The sequence below is a fragment of the Sinocyclocheilus anshuiensis genome, unplaced genomic scaffold, assembly GCF_001515605.1.
Source record: "Sinocyclocheilus anshuiensis isolate Anshui unplaced genomic scaffold, SAMN03320099.WGS_v1.1 scaffold637, whole genome shotgun sequence".
In the NCBI taxonomy this organism is placed as follows: Eukaryota; Metazoa; Chordata; class Actinopteri; order Cypriniformes; family Cyprinidae; genus Sinocyclocheilus; species Sinocyclocheilus anshuiensis.
Genome location: NW_015539816.1, coordinates 19,147 through 42,637, shown reverse-complemented (window position 1 = coordinate 42,637; position 23,491 = coordinate 19,147). Strand labels below are relative to the sequence as shown.

Genomic DNA, 23,491 nt, shown 5'->3' with positions numbered 1-23,491 from the left:
TAGTGCATACACTTGTAGCTGTTATGTATTGTAATTTTGACTTACTCATTGTAAGCTCTCTTGAGGCAAGCGCAAGACCCCCCCCCGACGTTATAAAAAAAAAATTTAACAAGTGGGCTCCCCCAAAGTCCACGGTATAGTTCGAACACTGGTCAGGACACTAGTCAAGCCGCTTTAAAATTACACAGATACATTAATCAAGGTGCTAACTAGTTCCAGCATCTCCATTGTGAGCTGCTTTGTAAACTGAACAAAAGTGCGGAAAACAAAATAACTAGAATTACCAGCTTATGCAAACGAAAAGTGAAATAAGAGAAAATGCACTCAAATAATTGTTATGCTGCATTATGAATATAGAGACGTACTAAAATGTTCTTTAGTCGTACAGTCTCTCGTGCCTTGTATCTCCTATAAAACGGTTACTAAATATTGAAAATATTTTGAGTTTTTTTTTTCTTTAATTAAAACGTAGTTTTCAAGGACCGTTCACAATAACGTTAACAGTAAGCATACAGTTTTACAAATCGTTCTCGTTCACACCAAGAATGATTTTCTGCTTATTAGGCTATAAACTTGCGCTGAAGTTATGTCGCCTGCCGCTTTAAATTCTCGAGCTTTTTGTGAACTCGAGTCGAGTTGATTTGCTGACAATGTTTTTGTGATTGAAAGTGATTGCAACTCTGTGTCGTTATTGTTATAGCTGTGGTGTGGACTCACCTATCCCCATAGACAGAATGACTATTAAAACTTTAATGTTTTCATCCTCTGTGAGAACAGGCTTCAATGGGGAGTTCCACACCACAATGATAATGATAAAGACGCAGAAGAATCACTTTCAGAGCAGTTATTTTTAACTGATGAAGAATAAAAACATCAGAATTACTATCCAACAACTTAATGTTATGGTCTATTGGTTTGGACGCTAATAAAGTTACTTATATTATTGTTACTTATGTTATAGGGGTTTATTTTTGTGAACAGACAATTATCTGTTTTATAATAAATTTATCATCACAATAAATTACAAGAAGAAAAGGAAATTAACTTTCAAAAGAATGCTTTATTTTTTTTACATATGACTCCAGGCCTTTTTTTTAATGTGTTGATACTCATCAGCATTCATGTGCATGAAAAATCAGCCACACATTTTTAGTGTTGTGGTTTTGTAGAAGTAATGAGAAAGTTCAGGCATATGCGATTCACTATACTAATGTGTTATAAAGCAATTTTAGTTTTCATGAAATCAGTAACAACAGAAACTCAAGTTGCATGTTACAAACAGGGTTCCAGTGTTAGTTATGACACAACATTACAAGCAAAACTGCACTGTAATATATGTACAATATAAGCACTCATTCTCTTTCTCTCTCACACACAGCACTTTTCTTCTCACTCTGCGTAATCTAACAATCATTCAGCTTCCTGTTTTAGTGGGACTGAGCGATACTGGAGAAGTACTCCAGCATGTCTTGAATGGTGAACTCCATAGTGATTCCAGACCCCGGGTAGCAGCGGTTTATCAGGCCCTCAAAGTGCTTGTATTGCCGAATGAACTCGTCTTGCATGGAGTGCCACACGACCTAGTGGACAGAACAAAATTCACATTAACACTCAAGAATTTCAAAAGCATTACAAATGCCATTTAATTGAGCCATTTAATGTTATTTTCCTCGTTTTATTCACCTGTAACAGATTCTCCTCTTCACACAGATGCTTATCCACCTTCTTGTAGAGGTTGTCCAGGCCTTTTTTTACCTCCTTCCCAGGGTATTCTTTAATAACCTTACGCAGTTCCTGTTTATTGAAGGCCAGTTGGTAGCTCACTTCCTCTTCACGGACACCCTGAGCTACACGAGCCTCCACTCCCTCAAAGAAGTGCTGCAAAATGGGAAGAAAATGAAAAAATGGTTCATAAACATAAAAGCTGAAGAATCCATTTACATTAACACATTTTCATTTCATTTCTAAAATTGTGATTTACACGGATGTTCTATTGTAATACTGCTCAATCCTGGTTTCCATGAAGTTTTGGCTTACATTAAGTTTCTCAAGCGGTTGGCCCAGTGAGTTGATGACGTAGGACTGCAGGTGTTCTGTGTACTTCTGCTTGGCCTCCTTCCTCTCTGCCTCCAGACAGGAGATCTTCAGGCTGGACAGTGTTGAGAAGATATGGTGGAAGTTCTCCATCATCACCACATCACGCGGAGTCTTCTGGCTCTCGTTGGCCACTTTCTCCACTACGGATATGCAAACAGAAAGAGACCAATCAGAACAAGAGTGTTGAAAACTAAAGAGAAAGCAGAACCGCAAACACTGAAAATGTACATGAAGAATTAGTTACATTCTCTATTAATGGATGGTTCGTAACAGTGTTGTTATTGGTTTTCAGTCATTCAATTAAAGCTGATATAAAATATAAATAATTAGATGACAAACTTTAAAACTTCGAAATGTTGCCGTAGTGCAATATGTTGAAGCTGAAAAACCAAAATGACTAAAACCGAAATAAAAATATTAAAACTAATAAAAACGACAAAAGCACAAAAATTACTAAAACTTAAAGAAATTAAAATGAACTAAACTGCAAATATAATATCTTGAAATAATATGTATATTTAAATAATATTTATATTTTGATATGTATATAAAAATTAATATTTGGAAAAATGCAAAATAATAATAAATAATGTGTATAAGTATAAAAAAATTATGCTATCATGCTTTCTTTCTCTTCGTGTTTAAAAAAAATTCTAAAAGCAGCATTTCAATGAATTTAGGGCTTCTTGCACATTCTAACAACTAGTGATGAATAAACAAATGTATGAGATTTTGATGCTCCTCACCGTTATTGAAGACAGCTCTGATGAGTTTGATATAGGCCTTATCCAGATCACCCCGTCTTTCTGCGTTTCGGAAAATAGCCTCAGCTAGCTTAGCAAACTCCTCAAAGCCGGTGACAAACGGCAGGATGCCCACTTTACTCTTCTTTGAAATCTTCACCTCCTCCATCTGACGAATCTGTCCAGACTAAAACAGCAACAAACACATCAGAAGATTTAAATACTGGTCTCGCCATTGATACATCAAACAATGCTTGACATGAGCTCCACTTACAATGCATTTATCAAAGTTTCTCTTGACAGTGACCAGCACGTTGCCCAGCGTCGTGCTGAGATAGGATGCGGGATCAACATTTTCGGCCGTCCAGACGTGGTGACTCATCTTTACCAGCATGTAGAGAGAGTTGAAGCTGTCGATCTTATCGCCTAAAGCTATCAGACTGTTCAGCTCCGTCTCGATGCTCTGAAAGATCTTATTCATCATCATCCGAACCATGTCCTTTCTGCAAGAGAAATGGATGCATGATCATTTTTTGTAATCTGCTTAAAAACAAAATTTGAATGAACTAAAGAGAGCTCAAGAGAACTGTCACTCACTCAGATATTGAATGTCTGTGTTCACTGGGGGGTCTGGAGTGAACCGTTCCATCGCTGTCATCCACATTCTCTCCCTAATGAGGGATTTATAATATCATTAAATCACACAAATACAATACACACACAGATCTGAGCCGTACTGTATCTGATACTCACCTGAGCTAGTGTAGGATTTTGCTGCAGCTTGAAGAACTTGCTGATAAAGTCCTGTTCAGCCAGACACAACGGCTCTAGCTCACTCAAAACCTGCTCAAAAATCTAGAAAACCACACAAAGAAGGGCCCTCAATGGGCATATGTACACTATCGTTAAAAGTGTAGGGTTAGCATGATTTAATGCTCAGCAAGGCATTTAAAATATAGCAAAAACAGTAATATTGTGAAAATCTATTTTATTACAATTTAAAATAACTATTTTCTATGTGAATATATTTAAAGTGCCCCTATTATGCCATTTTTAAGGTTGCTAATATTGTTTTATGAGTCTCCTAAAATACATGCATGCAAGGTCAAAAAACACGTTAGTTTTCTAAAAAAAAAAAAGATTTAATTTTACCTCATTTCTAAATGATTCGAATCGTAAACGACTCGTGCGAAGCAGTTCAAAGAATCAGTCTCTCTAAACCCCTCCTTTCTGTGAGCCCTCACTGCTGTGATTGGTCAGATCATGGCGCAGTCCTTTGTGATTGGTCCAGTCGTAGAGAGATTGGCTCTGGATTGGTCTACCGCGTACAGCGCGTGTCAGAAACGAAATGCTCATTGCCATGATGGAATGACAGCCCTGGAGACTTGTCACTACATAGAAAAGATGGTATCGATTGTACCTTACCAATTCGAGCCGGAGTCTGATGATGAAACGGTTGAAGTGGCTGATAGACAAGAGACTGATTCGCAAGCACGACTGGAGCAGGACGTTTCTCAGTGGTAAGTGTCAAGTGTTAACAAGTTTGTGGTACATTATAAGATGTGATAAAACAAATTTACTCTCACAGCGTAGGATACAGCGTCTTCTCGACATGATGTTAACCACACGGATGTTTTACTGTTTGTGGGCGGGCAAGTTGGCGACGTAGAACGTGGGCAGACATTATGCAAATGTGTTACTTCGTGACGTAGAGCCGTAACAGAATAAGATTCGAATTCCTGACGAATCGTTTAGGCGATTGCGAGCCGACTTTTTTTTTGATAGATAATAACTATTTATCGTGCACTGTCGGCTTCACAACTTTGCAGATAGTTTATGTTCACATCACATACAGCTACATGACACACTGCATGAAAGGTAATATTCGAAAAGGCATAATAGGGGCACTTTAAAATGGAATTTACTCCTGTGATGCCAAAGATGAACTTTCAGCAGCCATTATTCCAGTTATCAGTGTCACATGATAATTTAGAAATTTATACAAATTAATGCACGAATAAAAGTATTAAATTGACCCCAAACATTGGAACATCAGTGTTTATGATTATACTTTGGACAACAACTTTCAGTATTTAGTCACATTTAGCGGTGGTGCACCTTATCAAACCTGGTCCTGTCTGCTACGTCCAGGTCAGAGGCAGACATGTTGCCCATATCAAGCAGAGAAGACGACTGAGAGCGCCTGCTGTTGGAGCTGCTCACAGCAAGTTTATTCAGACTTGATGTGGAGCCTGTAAGCTTCCCAGAGCTTCCATGCAGGCCTGAGAGACACCATCAGAGGAGAAACCATCAGAACGTGAACTCCATATAAAACATACAAGTCAGTTGTACTTGATTTATATTAAAATCACCTCATCTATATGGCTTATTAAACTTACCTTGTAAAGTACCTGTTGATCTGAAAGGGGTCATAACAGACATGCAACCCAACTACTAAAAATCTCATACAGATCACAGAGGCTTTACGGCGTGATTAAATAATAATCTCCCCTTTAACCACTGATGCATTAACATTAAAGATTGTAATATTTGATAAACTGGTAGACATGTTTGAGGTTAGCTTTGATTGAGAAGAAGTAAATAAGGCAAGATAAAATCCATAAAAAGGTGCTTGTAACTTAAAAAATGATTGTAAACATGTTTTGCATATCCATGAAACATTGAAACTGAAGTTAAGATAATGGTTTACTGTGCTTATGAGGAAGAGAGGAAGCAAGGCATTATGGGATAGGCATGGCATGTGGCGCTGATACTTACTCTCCGTCTCCTGTTTGAGAGCACTCTCTTTCCGCGGAAGTGTGGCTGGAGGCCGGTTAGAAAGGCAGGCATCAGAGACAGAGACACGTTAGGCTTACAACATGCAGCATGGTGCCAGAGTTAAGGGTTAAAGGTCAAAGTTTTCAAATATGACATGCACTGCAGTGGCTGAATTTAGGCTTTGGGCTCTTTGGCCTTTGGAAACAAAAAGCTAATTTTATTTCATCCCGTGGAGGAAAAAGCTTTTGAAACAAGAGGAACATCTTACTAAGACCTGGAAGTGTACCAGCGTAAGCAGGGATAAATGTTTCCAATAGGGATGGGCACAAGTAACAGAGTACTTGGAAATGACAGCAGTGATCAATCACCTTTTCCCCCAACTTCAAAACATTTTACATAGATGACAGTCCTGTTGTAATTATATGCAAACATGTCAAAAATGGCCTAATATTTAAATTTTATTTAATATGATGTTGCAGTCATCAGAATTAGAATTAGTTCAATGGTGCACAATGGAATGAGAGATGTTTTTTGAAAGTACTGTTGTTGTTGTTTTTTTAACTTAACACAAAGTCTTATTTTGATGCTAATGGTGTGGGAAAAAATGCCCACACAGACAATGTTTATTTCATAAACATTAAAAAAAGTCTCTCTTTATACCATTTGCAAGCATTCTGAGAAATGTACTACACTGTTCTAATCATCCTGAAATCTTATGTATTTAGGTTTTTTTTTCCCCACAGAATATTTTGGTTGTCATGCCTCTAGTATGCATTTAATGCCATGTGTAATAATAGTACACACACTGTGGGCCTTGCAGCACATGTCAGGACATTACAATGAAAACATGTGACATTGCACACCATCATATCAGAGACAAGCAACGACTGACATCTCAATGATTTTACTAGAGAACTGTTGAATCATTTCAGTGTTTGTCATGTAGTTTAACATTAGTGTAAGAAAAAACACACACATACAGACAAAACTCAACATAGCATTCACAGGACACACAGAGACTGAAGAAACAGCATGGACAAAAATCCCTTTCCAAGAGTAGATTTCCTGATAAACAAATATATATATATATATATATATATATAAAAAAGTTTTTTTATTGAGGTCTTACCGAATTTTCCTTTCCCATCCTTACTAGTGCCTGCCATTTTGATCTTTGCCACTTCAAAGAAGTCCTTAATTTCCCGCTCATACAATCGGGTCATGTAATCCACATAGGTCTATAAAAACATAAGGGAAGATCAGCAATTTGACCAAATTTAGATTTTTTTATTTGTCAGCGTTTTTCTCATTTAGAGGATGTTAGAAAGATCACAGGAAATAACAGTGAATGAGACAGACAGAGAGAACAGGACTGGGAACCAGACACAAATCCAATCTGCCAGAGCACACACAGCAACATCCAGGCCACGTCTGCCATCACATTTGGATTTTAAAGACAGTTTAATAATAGAGGGCAGAGATAAATGCATCTAAAACATTTGGGAATCAGATTAGCACTGAGCGATGATCAGAAAAGGACTAATCGTTCTGACTAAACCCTTAAATATGGCCTTGCCCTTGGTCTAATGTTTGTAGAATAACATTAACAGTACTATCAAGTCTGATCAGAGCTAAAATTAAATATAACTCCTATTTTCCTCTACTAAGGCATTGCCATTTCAAAAGCAAAACCACTGGCTCTCAGAGGACATCAGGATATTGCAGCATTTATAGGGTACTGTGTCAGTGGTCATAAATGATAACAGGGTTTTTTTTAAGTTGTGATTACTGTTGGTGATTGTAACTGTCAAACTGTTAAAACATACAGTATAATGCTTATATAATAAAACATACAGCAATAATGGGACTGTTTGTCTTATTAAAGGTACACTATGTAACTTTTTTGTTCAAAATGTACAAAATTTATATAATGAGCATGAATCATGAATCCATCTTTTAAATGTTTGTCTTATCCTGAATCACTACTGTATGCCTTTTAATATGTGTTCATATTCACATTTACTCTGGCATTCTGATGTGTATGCAATACACTTTTTTCAAGTGGAGTATTAAATAAAGTCCCGCCCTACATTTTTTTATTAAACATCCTCTTTCACTCAAATACATAAGGGGTAAGTAAGTAAAATTGGTTGCAAACAGCAGCTATGGATATTGAGATATTGCAATATTGTAATGCTAATAATCTGCAGTGTCAGGAAAATTAAGAATGTTACAGTATTTAATAATGTTTTTGTCCTTGACTTTTGTCACACAGTTTACGATTAGAGTTTCCATTCACTTTATGACTTTATCAAGATAGAACAATTTGTACAAACGTGACTGAGTGCTTTCAAAACCTAATGGTGTCTGACATCTGTCATGATAACAATTACTGTGATATCAGCACAGTGATGGAAGTGATAAACACTCACCCTGGAAAGTCCCTCATATTTCTCTCTCTGGGTGTTCTTCAGCCACTCCATGAGTTTGGCGTATCGGAGCAGGTCTCTGTGCAGAGGGCTGTGTTTGGGTAGTGTCAGCTCAGCTGTGTGCTGGGACAGTGTGGAGCTCTGATCGTGTCCCTACACACACAAACACACAGACACACTCAGTGAGTGGAAACTCAGTATGAAAAAAGTTCACTGTCCAAGCAAGTTAATATTACGGAAAACACACACACTCATTCCCACATAGAGCTGGGTAAAAATATAGATTTTCCAAAAAAAAAAAATTAAAATTTGGCATTTTGTTTGCTTAATGACTTTTTTTTAGTAGCTGTGTTTTTACAAAAACATTTTACAAATCATATTTTACATTTGTGTTGCGAACATCTGTTCACAATCCGTATTGAATGTGATGCAAATGGTACCGCAAAATAATGGCAAAAACATCTTTCTCTTGTGCAGTCCTTGTGGGCTGAAAGCAAAAATCATCTCATTCATGGAAAAAATGAGTCTTTTAAACAGGTTCTTTTCAGTATTTCAAAAACCTAGAGGGAGCAGTGCAGTCTGATTCATGAACAAATGACTCTTATGAACTGGTTCTTTTTAGTAAATTGAAAACATACAAAACAGACACTGCAGTCTGATTCATCAGCTAATTACTTTTATGAACTAATTATTTTTAGTGAATCGAAAACACAAAGTTTGTAAAGTCTGATTCATGAACAAATGTCTCTTATGAACTGGTTCTTTTTCATAAATTGAAAACATACAGAACAGACTCTGCACTCTGATTGATTCATGAACAAATTACTTTTATAAACTAATTCTTTTTAGTGAATCAAAAACATAGTTTGGAAAGTCTGATTCATAAACAACTGACTCTTAACAACCAGTTCTTTTTTGTGAAACAGCATCATACATCGTGACCGGTGTAGTCTGATTCATGAACAAATGACTCTTATGAATTAGTTCTTTTTCGTAAATCGAAAACATATAGAACGGACACAGCAGTTTGATTCATGAAACAGCAGTTTGATTCATGAAAAAACGACTCTTACGAACCAGTTCTTTTTCGTAAATCAAAAACATATAGAACGGACACAGCAGTTTGATTCATGAACAAACGACTCTTATGAACCAGTTCTTTAGTGAATCAACAGCATACAGCGTGACCAGTGAGGTCTGATTTACAAACAAATAACTATTCTTTTCAGTTAACTAAAAACATACAGTATGATTCTAAAAAAGGTGTTAAACGAATCGGTGAATCAGACTAAAACCCTTTCCTGTATACAAGCATTAGCGGAACGAAAATATCTTTTCATATGGAGGAAATCTGTATAAACACCCAGCTCTGCTCCCACACAAACGGTCGCTGTTATATTACAGTGACGTCGAGCTCAAACAGTAATTAATCGGGCAAAAATCACCAAGCCTCACAAATCCATGAAGACTGCCACAGTAGTGCTATTCTCACAGTCAAGCAGTTCCTTCTCAATGCATCTATGAAACATACACATCATAAAAGCAAATTCTGCAGGAACTGCATGCTGACCAGGCCATTTCTTCTCACGAGCACCTCACAATTCCATCAGAGAGTGAGCAAACAAGGCAATGAAGACCCCTTTACATCTTCAGGGGACAAAATCAACAGCTACTAACACGAGAATGATGTTGGCTAGGAGGTTTATGGGGCGATCATCTTAGAAACCCTAAGATGAGAATGTCTGGATTACATCACCATGAACATGCTTAAACGGAATGTTTCCATGAAGAGAGAAGCATTGATGAGACAGTTAGGTCTAAAGAAGTGGAGTTGCGTGACTGTTAGAGTGGGCGGGTCAAACAGGGTGCTGGAGTGGGCGTACTCACAGGGAGTGACAGACAGGACGACCTATAGAACTGAGGGATGCTCATTTTGAAGTGACTGAAGTGGTTGAACTGACAGAGGAACAGAGAGCACAGTGAAGTAAAGTGATATAGAGAGACACGACTGGTGGCCAAACAGGAACACAGGAGAAAGAATCGATCAGACAGAGGCAGATAAAAGACTCAATAGAAAAGGAAAGAAAGCCTAACACTCCTCATATATGTAAGTTGTACGTGTTCTTTACCTGGAACATGTGTAATAATGTTACCTGGTGCACAAACACGTTGTTGAGGTGGTTGGTGAGACGTCGGGCAAAAGTATCTCTGAGCTCAGAAAACAGATGCTGCTGCTGCTTGACTGCCATCAGCTTCTCATGGCCTGTAACAGAACATCACACAAACAAGATTAATGCTTCTCATGCACAACTCTAAGTGCTGTTTTCACACAGTGGGTGAAGTTTGAGAGCAGTACCTGGTTTGAGCGTTACGTTCATGCACTGTGACAGAGCCTCAGAAGCATTGATGCACGCCTCGATACCCTTAGGAGAAGACAAATCTCCTTCCTGCAAAGCCTTGATGTGCCCTTTTGATAGATCCATGTAGTTCTATCATGGAAAAAATACAAAAATATTAACAGAGAGATAATTATAGACATATTAGAATTCTAATCATACCAGTAATCTTTTATTTGAGTTTTGTTTTAGTATCAAACAAAACAGTAAAGAAGCACACTCAAAACATCTTTAACTTTGTTCACCCCGGCTGAAAAGTTAATAAACAAAAATACAGAAGTTCAGATACATTTTTTTTTTTAATTATGCTACAATTAAGCAAAATACAATTAATTATATTTATAATTTAATACAGTGTTTCCCAAACGGGAGTCTGTGGAGGAATTGCAGGGGCTTTATAAAAAAAAGCTAATAATTCATTAAATAAAAAAATGTAAAATTAACATAATTTTAGAATCTTTTTTACCTTTATTTAACCAGGAAATTAAAAACTCTTGAGATTTAACATTTACAATCAAATGACTCTAAAAATACATTTAAAATCAGTTAGTGATACCAACTCTTTTAAGCATAACTTATCTTGTAATTGATTCCAATCAAATGGAGTGGCATACCTAAATGCCCATTGACCCATATTACTTTAGGGATGCTTAAAAGATAATAGTCTTGTGAGCGAAGACAATAGTACTTTACACCTTTTTTAATGATATTCTGCTGTAAATACAAAGGAAATAAACCTAAAATTATTTTATATATTAATAAGTACCAATGCTTGAGTCTACGGGATGACAACGCAATGATGGGTAAGGGCTTTTGAATTTGTGATAAACCTTAATTCTCCGTAATAAACTGAATCCAATGCCTGTAAACAATGCTTAGGTGCCTGCATGTATATGATATCACAATAATCCAACACTGACAAAAATGTAGCTGCTACCAATCTCTTCCTTGCTGCAAAAGAAAGACAATACTTGACTCTAAAAAAAGGCCCAGTTTCGACTTTAATTTTCTCACAAGGTACTGAATATGAGGCCCAAAAGAAAGAGAATCATCAATTAAAAATCCCAAGTATTTATACTTAGATACTACTTCAATCTCCAAACCTTGAAGAGTAGTAATTGAGCATGAGTTTCAAAAGTGCAGACTTTCTTTTTGTAAACATCATAAGTTTAGATTTCTCCGCATTTAAATCACTCAGTTTTAAAGTCAAAACTCAGTCAAAGTTTTAAATCACTCAGTGTATGCTGAACTGCATCAAAATCAGATTTAAGATGACTCAGAGCCTGATCCACTGTTGATGCAGAGTAAATCACCATATCATCAGCGTATAAATGAAAACTTGAATGTGCGAAATTATTCCCAATATTATTAATATATAAAATAAATAATAATGGCCCAAGGACCGATCGCTGTGGTACGCCGATATTTACATTCAGAGTACAAGAAGTGAGTCCCTCTATATTTATACATTGAGATCTATCCGATAAGTAATTAACAAACCATCCGACAGTATTTACTGATAAACCTACACTAAGTAGCCTCTGCTTGAAAATTTTATGATCTACGAAATCAAAAGCTTTGGATAAATCGATAAAAAGAGCAGCACTATGGTTTTTATTATCCAATGAAACCATTAAATCATTTGATACTTTTATAATTCCTGTGGATGTACTATGTTTTTTCCTAAAACCGGATTGGAACTCTGATAAGGCATTTTTAGAATATAGAAATTCTTTTAATTGATCATTCACAAGCGATTCCCAAACCTTTGATAAAATAGACAATTTCGAAATAGGCCTATAATTATTCAATACAGTTGGATCACCTCCTTTAAATAATGGCCGAACATAAGCAGTTTTCCAGATAGAAGGAATTTCATTTGTAGCTAAAGAAAGATTAAAAAGATAGGTTAGTGGTGGCGCAATAAAATCAGCTGCCAGCTTTAAGAAATGTAGATCCAACATTTCCACATTTCTAAAACAAATCCAAATAAAACACATATTTTATGTTTGCCTGCACTCCATGTGACCATTAACCATCATCAGAGAACTTTGAACATGCGAATGTATTGTGTAACTTAAGATCTCAGTGGTATTTCCAGTAAACATTTGAGGTCAAAGGTTCTTTTCTGACAAAAAAGTTTCCGAATCCCTTATTTTATAGTTTTCAATAAAAGATTGGAAGTGGAAGTGTTTTCAGGAATATGTATGCATGCTTATCACATGATTAAATAGTCTAGACTTATTAGACTTGTTAGTTGCAAGTCTGAGTCTACCTGAAATAAAGGTGGCAAGAGTCCACCACAGGCAACAGAGCTGCCGAGCACCTCAAGTCAGGTTGGAATTTCTGTGACAAAAAACTGCTATCCCAGTATTTATTGTTTAATGTTTTTAAAGGGGCAGTTACTGATGGGTCACAATGGTCGACTAGTTGTCCACCAACCTCATCAACCTGTTTAATAAGATCGACTAGTTTACCTAGAATTCTTTTGTTAATGTTGTGTTCCACTCATCACAGGAAAGTTTTCTGGGATCTATCTCTACTGTGTCCCAACATACCACAAGGAACTGGATCTCATCCAGTAGTTTGCCATTGTTGGTGTTGCTGATCTGGATGAGACGGTTGCTCTGGGAGATCTGGTCCATCTGTTCTTTCACGCTCTGCAGCATCTCCTCATAACTGAGCAACTTCCCCTCGATGTTGTCCACCTCTCCCAGAGCCCGATCCAGCAGCTGCATCAGGATGTTCACCTGCTTCTCAGAGGCCATGATGGACTGGATGTTAGCCTGAGCAGAGAAGAACAGAGATTACGATTCACAATAACAAAAATAATTATTGTTTTATCTTTGATGTGACTGTCAAACAATAAGACTACTCAATATAAACTGCTATTCCCTAATCAAACAGACTTCAATCCACATTTACCTTGACCGTTAGATAATTATTGCACTTAGTTCAATATAGATAAAGTTAATTATAAACTCCAGATGACAGGTGCAATCAATACTTTCCACTATGTCTAGTGCTAACACACCAGTGTTTTACTTCAGGAAACGATTAAACAAACTCACCCCATCTAGGACCTGTAGCTCACGGGACAGTTTCTCAGCAAAGGCCTCTGCGTTGGAAATGGCATACTCGCAGACCTCCATCATGCTCTCAATGTCCTGCTCCTCACGGGCGTTCAGCTCCTGGTAATCGTCCAGAGCATCCTCATCTCCCCCTGCAACACTCTGACTCTCTCCGCTCGGGACTGACTCTGAGAAGAAGGAAAGATACATGAAAAAAGTGCTCTTATTAACCTCAAATGTTTATTACTGTATAAGCTTGTTTATTACTGTATAAGCTACCATTAAAAAGTCTGGTGTCAGCAAGATCTTTTTTTTTTTTTTAAGAAACTACGTTATATGACAGTAAAGGCTTTTATAATCCAAATAAATGCTGTTCTTTTGAATTTTGAAAATGTAGCTTTGCCATTACATGCATAAATTACATGTTTAAATGTAATAGAAAAATTGTCAGATTATAACAGAATGACATTACATTACAACAGAAAGATTGTAACAATTTTTCACAATATTGTTTTTACTGTATTTTTGATTAAATAAATGCAGCCTTGTTGAGCATAAGAGACTTCTTTCATAAAACATAGCCAAACTTTTGAATGGTAGTGAGTGTGAGCATATGAGTATATTAACTAAACTACTCCATAAATGCAATGTAAGTAACACATGTACACAAACACAATCTAGAGAGTGAGCAGTGGGTAAATGTTCCCAGATAACTATGTGACTATGTAACTATGTAAGCAAAATGAATTAATGTGAAGAAAGAAAGACAATTAATGAGGGGGAAACAATAGCAGGAGGTGGAAACTGGAGTAGGGAAATGGAGAAGAATGAAAGATGGAAGAAAAAAACAGCGTACAAACCTTCAGCTTTAGGAAGCTCTGGCCAGTGAGAGATTTAGAGAGAACAGCAGAGATCAGGTTAAACTAAAGCATTAAAGGACACTCAAAAAGACACATTGCAGAATCCCAAAGAGCTCAGAAAAAGACAGAGAGAGAGCACTAGCCACAGGAAAACAGAAACTAGTTTGAGTTCCTACCACTGCAAATGTAATAGTTCTACATTCAAGCTTTCAGACTCTTTTCCTTACATATTAGAATTACACAGGTAGTTTAACAACATGCTATTACACTTCCACAACACCGGGGGCAGTAGTGAGCCCCACCTTCCAGCAGCTGTGGACTGACATTTACAAACTCCACTTTCTTCCGAAGGTAGCGCTGGTTCAGCTTCCAGATACACGAGATGAACGAATTCTTCTCTGCAGTGCTGCTCGCCACCCACCGATAAACCTTCTCAAAATGAAGGTCAAACTCTGGGTTCTCCTGAAGGATGGAGAAGTCCAAGATTTGCTCAGTAAATTCAGGTCGATTCCAGGTCAATAATTATTTTCACGTTACCCCAATTTCCATAAATATGTTCCATAAGTATGTTTCAATAATTTAAATACAAAACAATAAAAAAGTAAATTCGATCACTTTAAGTGCTATAAGTGAATTTAGGTATAACAACATTATTTATGCACAGTATGGTTTATTTGAGATTTGCTAAAGATTAAATTTAATAGTTTTAATAGTTATTAAATTATTAGTGTTTTTAAAGATTAATTTTAAGTGAGCCTTCAGTGACGGAAAAGGTAATCTAACATTTAAATGAAATCCATCTGGTGTAATTATTGGAAACTAAACAAAAATAAAAATGTCTTTGTTAAATAAAATAAAGTTATTATATCTAGTATAAATATTAGATGAAAAACTTAAGCATAAAAAAATGAAAATTAGAAACTGAAATAAAATAAGTTGAAGTTGAAGTACTATTACTTTTATAGTAGACCTATATAAATAATACTAAAATAACACTGTATCCGATATCATCCAATAAGCAATCTGAAACAGGTAATATTATGTATCCATAATATTTAGTAATAGTTATTTTATTACTGAGCTTTATTTCATGTCTGAATTTAATCTTTCACATATGACCTCTGACCTTATTGGCATCTTTGGCATCAACCTCTGTCAGGTCCCGTAGTTCCCACGCCATCTGTCTCTTATAGAAATCTCCTTTATCTGACTTCTTCACTTTCACCACCTTCACCTGCACTGGGCGCTCTGTAGTCACTAAAGATGATAAACAGAACTGACAGAGGTAAAATAAACAATAAAAGAGTGTTTATGGACATTCTCTGACATGGATCTGTGTCTCTGCTCTACCTGTGGCACACAGGAAACAGTTCTTTTTCTTTTTCCCTGCCTTGCAGACATTGACGATGCTCAGCAGACGCTCGTCATTGGGGGTGAAAATATCCCTCTGAAGGGCGTGCTTGATGGCAGTCATGTTTAATCCTGAAATTAAAAGCACAATTGGCTTATTGCATTTGTTTTCACTAAACAAATGTAAGCTGAAAGGGCCTTCTGCTCGTTGACGCTGTCCAAGTCATTCAAAAGTGTATTTTTTTGTATGCAACATATTTGTAAAAAATTCAGATTATAGCAGATACTTCATCTGTCAGTTTACAACAATAATCAAGTATACAAGACACAATAAGACATTACAAATTTGGCTGAAGCATGCAGGCAAACAAAGGTGTTTATTAAAATTCAAAGATCAAATTCATTCAATTTTATTAATGTAGACGTAAAGGTACATTTGCCCTTCATTCACAGAACTGTACTAGAATCTACCATGGTGATCCCATGTAAATACCACAGTATATGAATATGATAATTATTCATTAATATGACGTACATCAGAAGAATACGTTAGAAGAATACCGTCAGTTGCAGAGTAACGTTAATACTTTTCTTAAATGCAGAGTTCGTGATTTTTTTCGTGGTTCGACAATTATTTAAATTTGTTTTGTATATAGATGAAGATGTCTTTATTGTTATAGTAGCAGATTGTTTTATGAAAGGTCAGCTGACACAGTAAACAGCGCAGTGGCCTTTTCGGGAAGCTAATAAAGTAAACTGCGACGTTAGTCGAATCTTACCTTAAGTTTATCCAATTGAGCGACGAAAATGCCTTCTTTAACGTAATACTAAAATAACACTGTATCCGATATCATCCAATAAGCAATCTGAAACAGGTAATATTATGTATCCATAATATTTAGTAATAGTTATTTTATTACTGAGCTTTATTTCATGTCTGAATTTAATCTTTCACATATGACCTCTGACCTTATTGGCATCTTTGGCATCAACCTCTGTCAGGTCCCGTAGTTCCCACGCCATCTGTCTCTTATAGAAATCTCCTTTATCTGACTTCTTCACTTTCACCACCTTCACCTGCACTGGGCGCTCTGTAGTCACTAAAGATGATAAACAGAACTGACAGAGGTAAAATAAACAATAAAAGAGTGTTTATGGACATTCTCTGACATGGATCTGTGTCTCTGCTCTACCTGTGGCACACAGGAAACAGTTCTTTTTCTTTTTCCCTGCCTTGCAGACATTGACGATGCTCAGCAGACGCTCGTCATTGGGGGTGAAAATATCCCTCTGAAGGGCGTGCTTGATGGCAGTCATGTTTAATCCTGAAATTAAAAGCACAATTGGCTTATTGCATTTGTTTTCACTAAACAAATGTAAGCTGAAAGGGCCTTCTGCTCGTTGACGCTGTCCAAGTCATTCAAAAGTGTATTTTTTTGTATGCAACATATTTGTAAAAAATTCAGATTATAGCAGATACTTCATCTGTCATCTGTCAGTTTACAACAATAATCAAGTATACAAGACACAATAAGACATTACAAATTTGGCTGAAGCATGCAGGCAAACAAAGGTGTTTATTAAAATTCAAAGATCAAATTCATTCAATTTTATTAATGTAGACGTAAAGGTACATTTGCCCTTCATTCACAGAACTGTACTAGAATCTACCATGGTGATCCCATGTAAATACCACAGTATATGAATATGATAATTATTCATTAATATGACGTACATCAGAAGAATACGTTAGAAGAATACCGTCAGTTGCAGAGTAACGTTAATACTTTTCTTAAATGCAGAGTTCGTGATTTTTTTCGTGGTTCGACAATTATTTAAATTTGTTTTGTATATAGATGAAGATGTCTTTATTGTTATAGTAGCAGATTGTTTTATGAAAGGTCAGCTGACACAGTAAACAGCGCAGTGGCCTTTTCGGGAAGCTAATAAACTGCGACGTTAGTCGAATCTTACCTTAAGTTTACCCAATTGAGCGACGAAAATGCCTTCTTTAACGCTTTAACTTGTATTTGTTAAAAATAAAAGCTTTTTTTCTGAATATCACATCAGCTGTCAGGGACCCTGCCCTGAGAGCAGTGTGAACACGAAAACTGTACACTTCCTGCTTCCGGCTAGTGGTTCTACAGTAAAAGTCCCTTAATTCTATGTTGTGCATTTTCATTATTATTATGGAACCGAACAATCGCAAGCCACGATATATTTGAGAATGATTTTAATTCAGTAGATCTTGTGTGCATATAAAGATAATATAAACTGATGATCAATAATATATCAGAGCTCTAAACATAGCATCCATACAGTTTATCAGCTCTATCCGTATCTCTCAAGATAAACCCTCTCATGGCCCATGTGGGTCAAAAATGCAAACTGTAAAAAGGGAACGGACTTGTGTGTGGATGGTAACAATAAAAGTTTTCCACTTTTCAATACAGTGCATTTCAGATTTGTTTTAGAATGTATAATTTATTCACACTGGAAATGTAGGCTAACTGGTTTGGCAATAAACTGACTGAGAACTACAGAAAATAGATTGTCTTATCAGTGCCCTGATAATGCTTATAAAACCAAGATCAGCTTCTGCCGATTTTCACTCTGCTTAACAGCGTCTCAAGATGAAGTCAGAACTTCTGCTGGTGTTGGCCTTGTCTCTCTGTGTGAGCAGTAAACCCCTGTCCAAAAGGAGGACGTATAATAAGTTGCTGCTGATCTCCTTTGATGGTTTCAGGTGGGATTATGACCAAGATGCCAACACACCAAATCTGGACGAACTAGTTAAAGAAGGAGTCAAGGCAAAATACATAAATCTCCCAGCGATCACCATGACATCTCCATCACACTTTACAACTATTACTGGTAAGGCTCGACTTTCTGCTTATTTATTGGCCTGTGTGTAGTCAGAATACACACTTACAGACAAAAAAAAGAACAAAACAGAAGCTCTAACACATGTTCAAATGCCTAATTCATCCAAATACTCAGTTGGTAGCTATAATTTTGTAATGCGTACTGAATATTATGACATTTAAATCAGTGGTTCTCATATGATTTGGTCTGGTTAGACTGAGTATCACTGCATGTTTTGCATCAGTTAAAAAATAGACACTGAGAGAAACAACTCAAACTTCAAATAATTTAATTAATGATATTTTAATAATACTGAATTGTAATAATAATTTAATGAATAAAAATATATAAATGACACATTTAATACATTTTAAATAAAAAATATAACTTAGTAAAGAATATAATTATATATTATAATATTATAATGTATTGTATACATTTTAATAAAATTGTATTGTTTAATATAATTTTGAAAAAAAAAAAAAGTGCATAAATTCATGTGCAATTATATATAGTATTTAGCTCAGCTTGTGGAAAAGCTACTTGTGATTAACTTGATTTGTCATGTGGTTTTCTCTTTACCCCTTGTGTTTTGCTGGTTATCATTGTATTATAAAGGTACAAAACAGATTTTAGTACTTCAGTAGGTTGGTACTGTATATTATCATTATTCAGTAAATCAAATATATATGTTTTGTTTATTTTTTTTTTACTGAAAATGTTAGTTAAATCATTAAAACCTCCGATTTTTTATTATCAAATGCCTAATTCATCCAAATACTCAGTTGGTAGCTATAATTTTGTAATGCGTACTGAATATTATGACATTTAAATCAGTGGTTCTCATATGATTTGGTCTGGTTAGACTGAGTATCACTGCATGTTTTGCATCAGTTAAAAAATAGACACTGAGAGAAACAACTCAAACTTCAAATAATTTAATTAATGATATTTTAATAATACTGAATTGTAATAATAATTTAATGAATAAAAATATATAAATGACACATTTAATACATTTTAAATAAAAAATATAACTTAGTAAAGAATATAATTATATATTATAATATTATAATGTATTGTATACATTTTAATAAAATTGTATTGTTTAATATAATTTTGAAAAAAAAAAAAAAGTGCATAAATTCATGCACCTGCTTCACCATAGTTTACTCTGTGTTAATGTACATATTCTTGTCCAGTCTGCAATATCATGATGTTCAAAGTCTTAAGCTGTCTTCTGAGAGCTGCTGAGCACACACTTACTGGGCCAATTACCTCAGCCTCATTAAATGACATGTGCAAAATTAGCACAAGCTCCAACTTAAAGGTTATTTACATAATCAGTGTTCCTTGTTCATAAACCTTGCTCAGTGGCCAATTTACAGTGTATCGAGTCATGTATAAGAGTATTAAGAAATGTGGGTTTACATGCACGCTGCCATAACAAGTCATTTTAGTTTATTGAAATACACTATTTGACCACAGAAACATATTGGTTGATCTAACTGAATCCAGTTTTCAATGTTAAATGTATACTTATTATATATCAGTATGATTGTATCTTAATCTATGTTGTCCATAACCTGATGTTTAATGATAAAACTGGCCTGAGAGTTCCACACAAGGCAACACTGAAAATATCAGAATGGTGGGATAATGGCGCTTTGCCCCTGTGGATAACAGCCCAGAATCAGGTGAACTTACTGACATTCCCAGAATTCCTTGTATGACACTTCACATTTGGTGGCTTTTCATTGAAATAACTTTTACTTTCTTTCTTTTCTTATGAGTTATGTACATTAGTGTTTTATGTTATATCTGTTTTTTTTACCATAAATTTCACATATATTCCTTACAGTGTATGTAAATATGTCCAGTAAAAGCATTCCTCATTGTAAATTAATTAACAAATTAATACTGCTCTTCTCCAATAATGTCTCCAATATATTTCAAAGGGTCTGAAAACAGCATCTTTTCTCTACCCTGGTGGAGGAGTGAATTACAGTGGCCAAGCTGTGGATCATTTCCTGGTGGAAGATCACGGGCAACCTGATGACAATGAGACAGAGTGGCGGCAGAACATTGACACTGTGATGGGATGGTTCACCAAAGAGGAATTTGACTTTGTTACGCTTTACTATGGAGAACCAGACACCGTGGGTCACACTTTCGGCCCCGAAACTCCAGAGAGAATAAAGATCATTGAACAGATCGACTGCACTATTGGCTACCTCAGGGAGGCAATTCACAAAAATGGTTTGACTGATCATCTTAACGTCATCCTGAGCTCAGACCATGGCGTGACCACTGTTAAAATGGCCAGTGAGGTTAATGAGATAAAACTTAGCAATTACATGAGTTTATTCAATCTAGCCCACTTTGACCTGCTTGACTATGGTGGGTTTGGGATGATTACACCTAGGGAGGGCAAAGGACAGGAAGTGTATGATTCCCTGAAGAACGCACATCCCAATCTGACAGTCTATAAGCAAGAAGAGATACCAGAGCACTTTCACATACGCAAACATGAGAGAATTCAACCCATCGTCCTTCTGGCTGACCTGGGCTTCAATAGCAACTCCGTAAGTGTCTTTGAAAATAAATATCCCTCATTTTAGCCAGTTGTTTGAAAGCTCAAATAATAAAATTTTGTTGTCAAACATGCTAATTATGTCATACTAGCTTCACATTATTTAGCCAGTTTACAGTCTGTATCAGTAAAATATCAATAAATATGTCTTAAGTATACAAAACTATTCAAAAGTTTGAGATTAGTGAGATTTTGAAACAGTAAAAACAGTAATATTGTGTTTTAAAATGTAATGTATTCCTGGGATGCAAAGCTGATTTTTTTAGCATTGTTACTCCAGTCTTCAGTGTCACATGATCCTTCAATCAAATCATTCTGATATGGTCCTCAAGAAACATTTCTATTATTATCAATGTTGAAAACAGTTGTGCGGTCTAATATTTTTTTGCAGAAACCCTGATACAATTTTTTTTCAGGATTCAAAGATGATTTGAAAGTTCATATTAACAGCATTTATTTGAAATAGAAATCTTTTGGAGCATTATAAATGTCTTTGCTGTCACTTTTGATCAATTTAATGTGTACATGATGAATAAAAAGCATTAATTTCTTTAAAAAATAGTAGTGTAATTAGTAAATATTGCTTAAAGCTACATGTAAAGTGGGTGAATTTATTAAACAGTTTGTCTTCTACTCTAACTTTTTGTTTGCTGTTTGTGCAGAGGGTCATTTTGCATATCAACAAAGGAGATCATGGATTCAGTAATGAGGAAATGGATATGAAAATGATATTTCGAGCCTTTGGGCAAGACTTTCGGGACAATTTCTCTGCTGAGCCATTTGACAGTGTCAGCATCTATCCGTTGATGTGTAAGCTGTTGGGTGTAGTTCCAGAAGCAAACAATGGAAGTCTCAGTGACACCAAAGACATACTAGTGGATAACTTTGATGCTGGTAAGCATTTGAATTGACTCTCAGAAGGGTTTCACTCAAAAATGGCCTCTCCCATCAGTCTAAATGATTATTTTAACCATTTAGCTTTTTCTACCTGCTAGAATTTTAAGAAAATGTAATACCCAATTAATGACATTAACTGTTCTTTTTGGCAGGTGGGAGCAGTGGAAGAATCAAGGTGTCTGAGCCTTCTGCTACTAATGATAATTATCTTAACCTTAATTTGAAGAGATTTGCCAAAACTAACTAGCGATCAGCAAGCCCAAAATACATTTAAACTAAGAACACTACAATCACAAATGTCTATTAAACAAAGACTTCTTCCAGTGCTGAATGTGATGGTGATAACTGAACTTTTTCCTTTCATATTTATTATATAAAGTAAAATTATACAAGTTTATACTGGAAGTTTGTTTTTATTGTGCACACATTTATGAAATATAGCAAATATCAAGCATGGTCACAACAGTCAACAAATGTATTTGTGATTTGCTAAACTTCAGATTTTATTTACATGTGAGTTTTTATAAAAATCCCTTAATCCCACATATTCCACTTCCCTTTAAGTGCATTCAAAACATAAATACACATTCTTTTAAGTTTAGAGTACTGAAAAACACACACAACAGCATCAATACTGCACACAGTATAATACACAGAGGTCAACATATATATTTCGAAGCATTATATAAATTTCATGCACAAGAAATATTTAATTGAAGGGGGAATTTTAGTTTGTGTTCTTGATTACATATTACTGTATGTATATTACATAAACATGTTAAAAAAAATACAGTCTCACTGAATGCAAACAAGATTTGTTCAGGTATTTTGATCAAAATCAGCTCTGCAAACCTTTTTACATGTTATCATATTTACTGTATTATTGTTTCGTAAGCATCACATTCATGATGCTAAACTGACATACAGTGGGTACGGAAAGTATTCAGACCCCCTTAAATTTTTCACTCTTTGTTATATTGCAGCCATTTGCTAAAATCATTTAAGTTAATTTTTTTTCCTCATTAATGTACACACAGCACCCCATATTGACAGAAAAACACAGAATCGTTGACATTTTTGCAGATTTATTAAAAAAGAAAAACTGAAATATCACATGGTCCTAAGTATTCAGACCCTTTGCTCAGTATTTAGTAGAAGCACCCTTTTGATCTAATACAGCCATGAGTCTTTTTGGGAAAGATGCAACAAGTTTTTCACACCTGGATTTGGGGATCCTCTGCCATTCCTCCTTGCAGATCCTCTCCAGTTCTGTCAGGTTGGATGGTAAACGTTGGTGGACAGCCATTTTTAGGTCTCTCCAGAGATGCTCAATTGGGTTTAAGTCAGGACTCTGGCTGGGCCATTCAAGAACAGTCACAGAGTTGTTGTGAAGCCACTCCTTCGTTATTTTA

General features: G+C 35.7%; 1 protein-coding gene and 1 pseudogene across 6 annotated transcripts; one reads left to right on the top strand and one right to left on the bottom strand.

The window, feature by feature from the left end:
• Positions 1–1,059: 1,059 nt before the first annotated feature.
• On the bottom strand, positions 1,060–17,858 carry LOC107683916 (exocyst complex component 1-like). 6 transcript variants are annotated; one of them, XM_016479979.1, is made up of 21 exons: positions 17,699–17,858; positions 16,918–17,049; positions 16,694–16,824; positions 14,677–14,836; positions 14,375–14,392; positions 13,515–13,702; positions 13,002–13,229; positions 10,404–10,536; positions 10,201–10,310; positions 9,935–10,003; positions 8,051–8,200; positions 6,748–6,856; positions 5,619–5,663; positions 4,959–5,122; positions 3,594–3,695; positions 3,438–3,511; positions 3,115–3,343; positions 2,844–3,027; positions 2,038–2,237; positions 1,684–1,878; positions 1,060–1,580 (listed from the first exon to the last, which is right to left on the bottom strand). In XM_016479979.1, the coding sequence occupies exons 2-21, from the start codon at positions 17,039–17,041 to the stop codon at positions 1,428–1,430; spliced, it is 2,766 nt and encodes a 921-aa protein (XP_016335465.1). In that variant the 5' UTR covers positions 17,042–17,049; positions 17,699–17,858; the 3' UTR covers positions 1,060–1,427. The 6 variants fall into 6 exon arrangements, with proteins under 6 accessions (XP_016335465.1, XP_016335464.1, XP_016335467.1 ...); XM_016479978.1 differs by lacking the exons at positions 16,694–16,824; positions 16,918–17,049; positions 17,699–17,858 and adding exons at positions 15,501–15,631; positions 15,725–15,856; positions 16,504–16,546; XM_016479981.1 differs by lacking the exons at positions 5,619–5,663; positions 16,694–16,824; positions 16,918–17,049; positions 17,699–17,858 and adding exons at positions 15,501–15,631; positions 15,725–15,856; positions 16,504–16,546.
• A 499-nt stretch (positions 17,859–18,357) lies between these two features.
• LOC107683919 (ectonucleotide pyrophosphatase/phosphodiesterase family member 7-like) lies at positions 18,358–23,005 on the top strand (annotated as a pseudogene).
• The last annotated feature ends 486 nt before the right edge of the window (positions 23,006–23,491 follow it).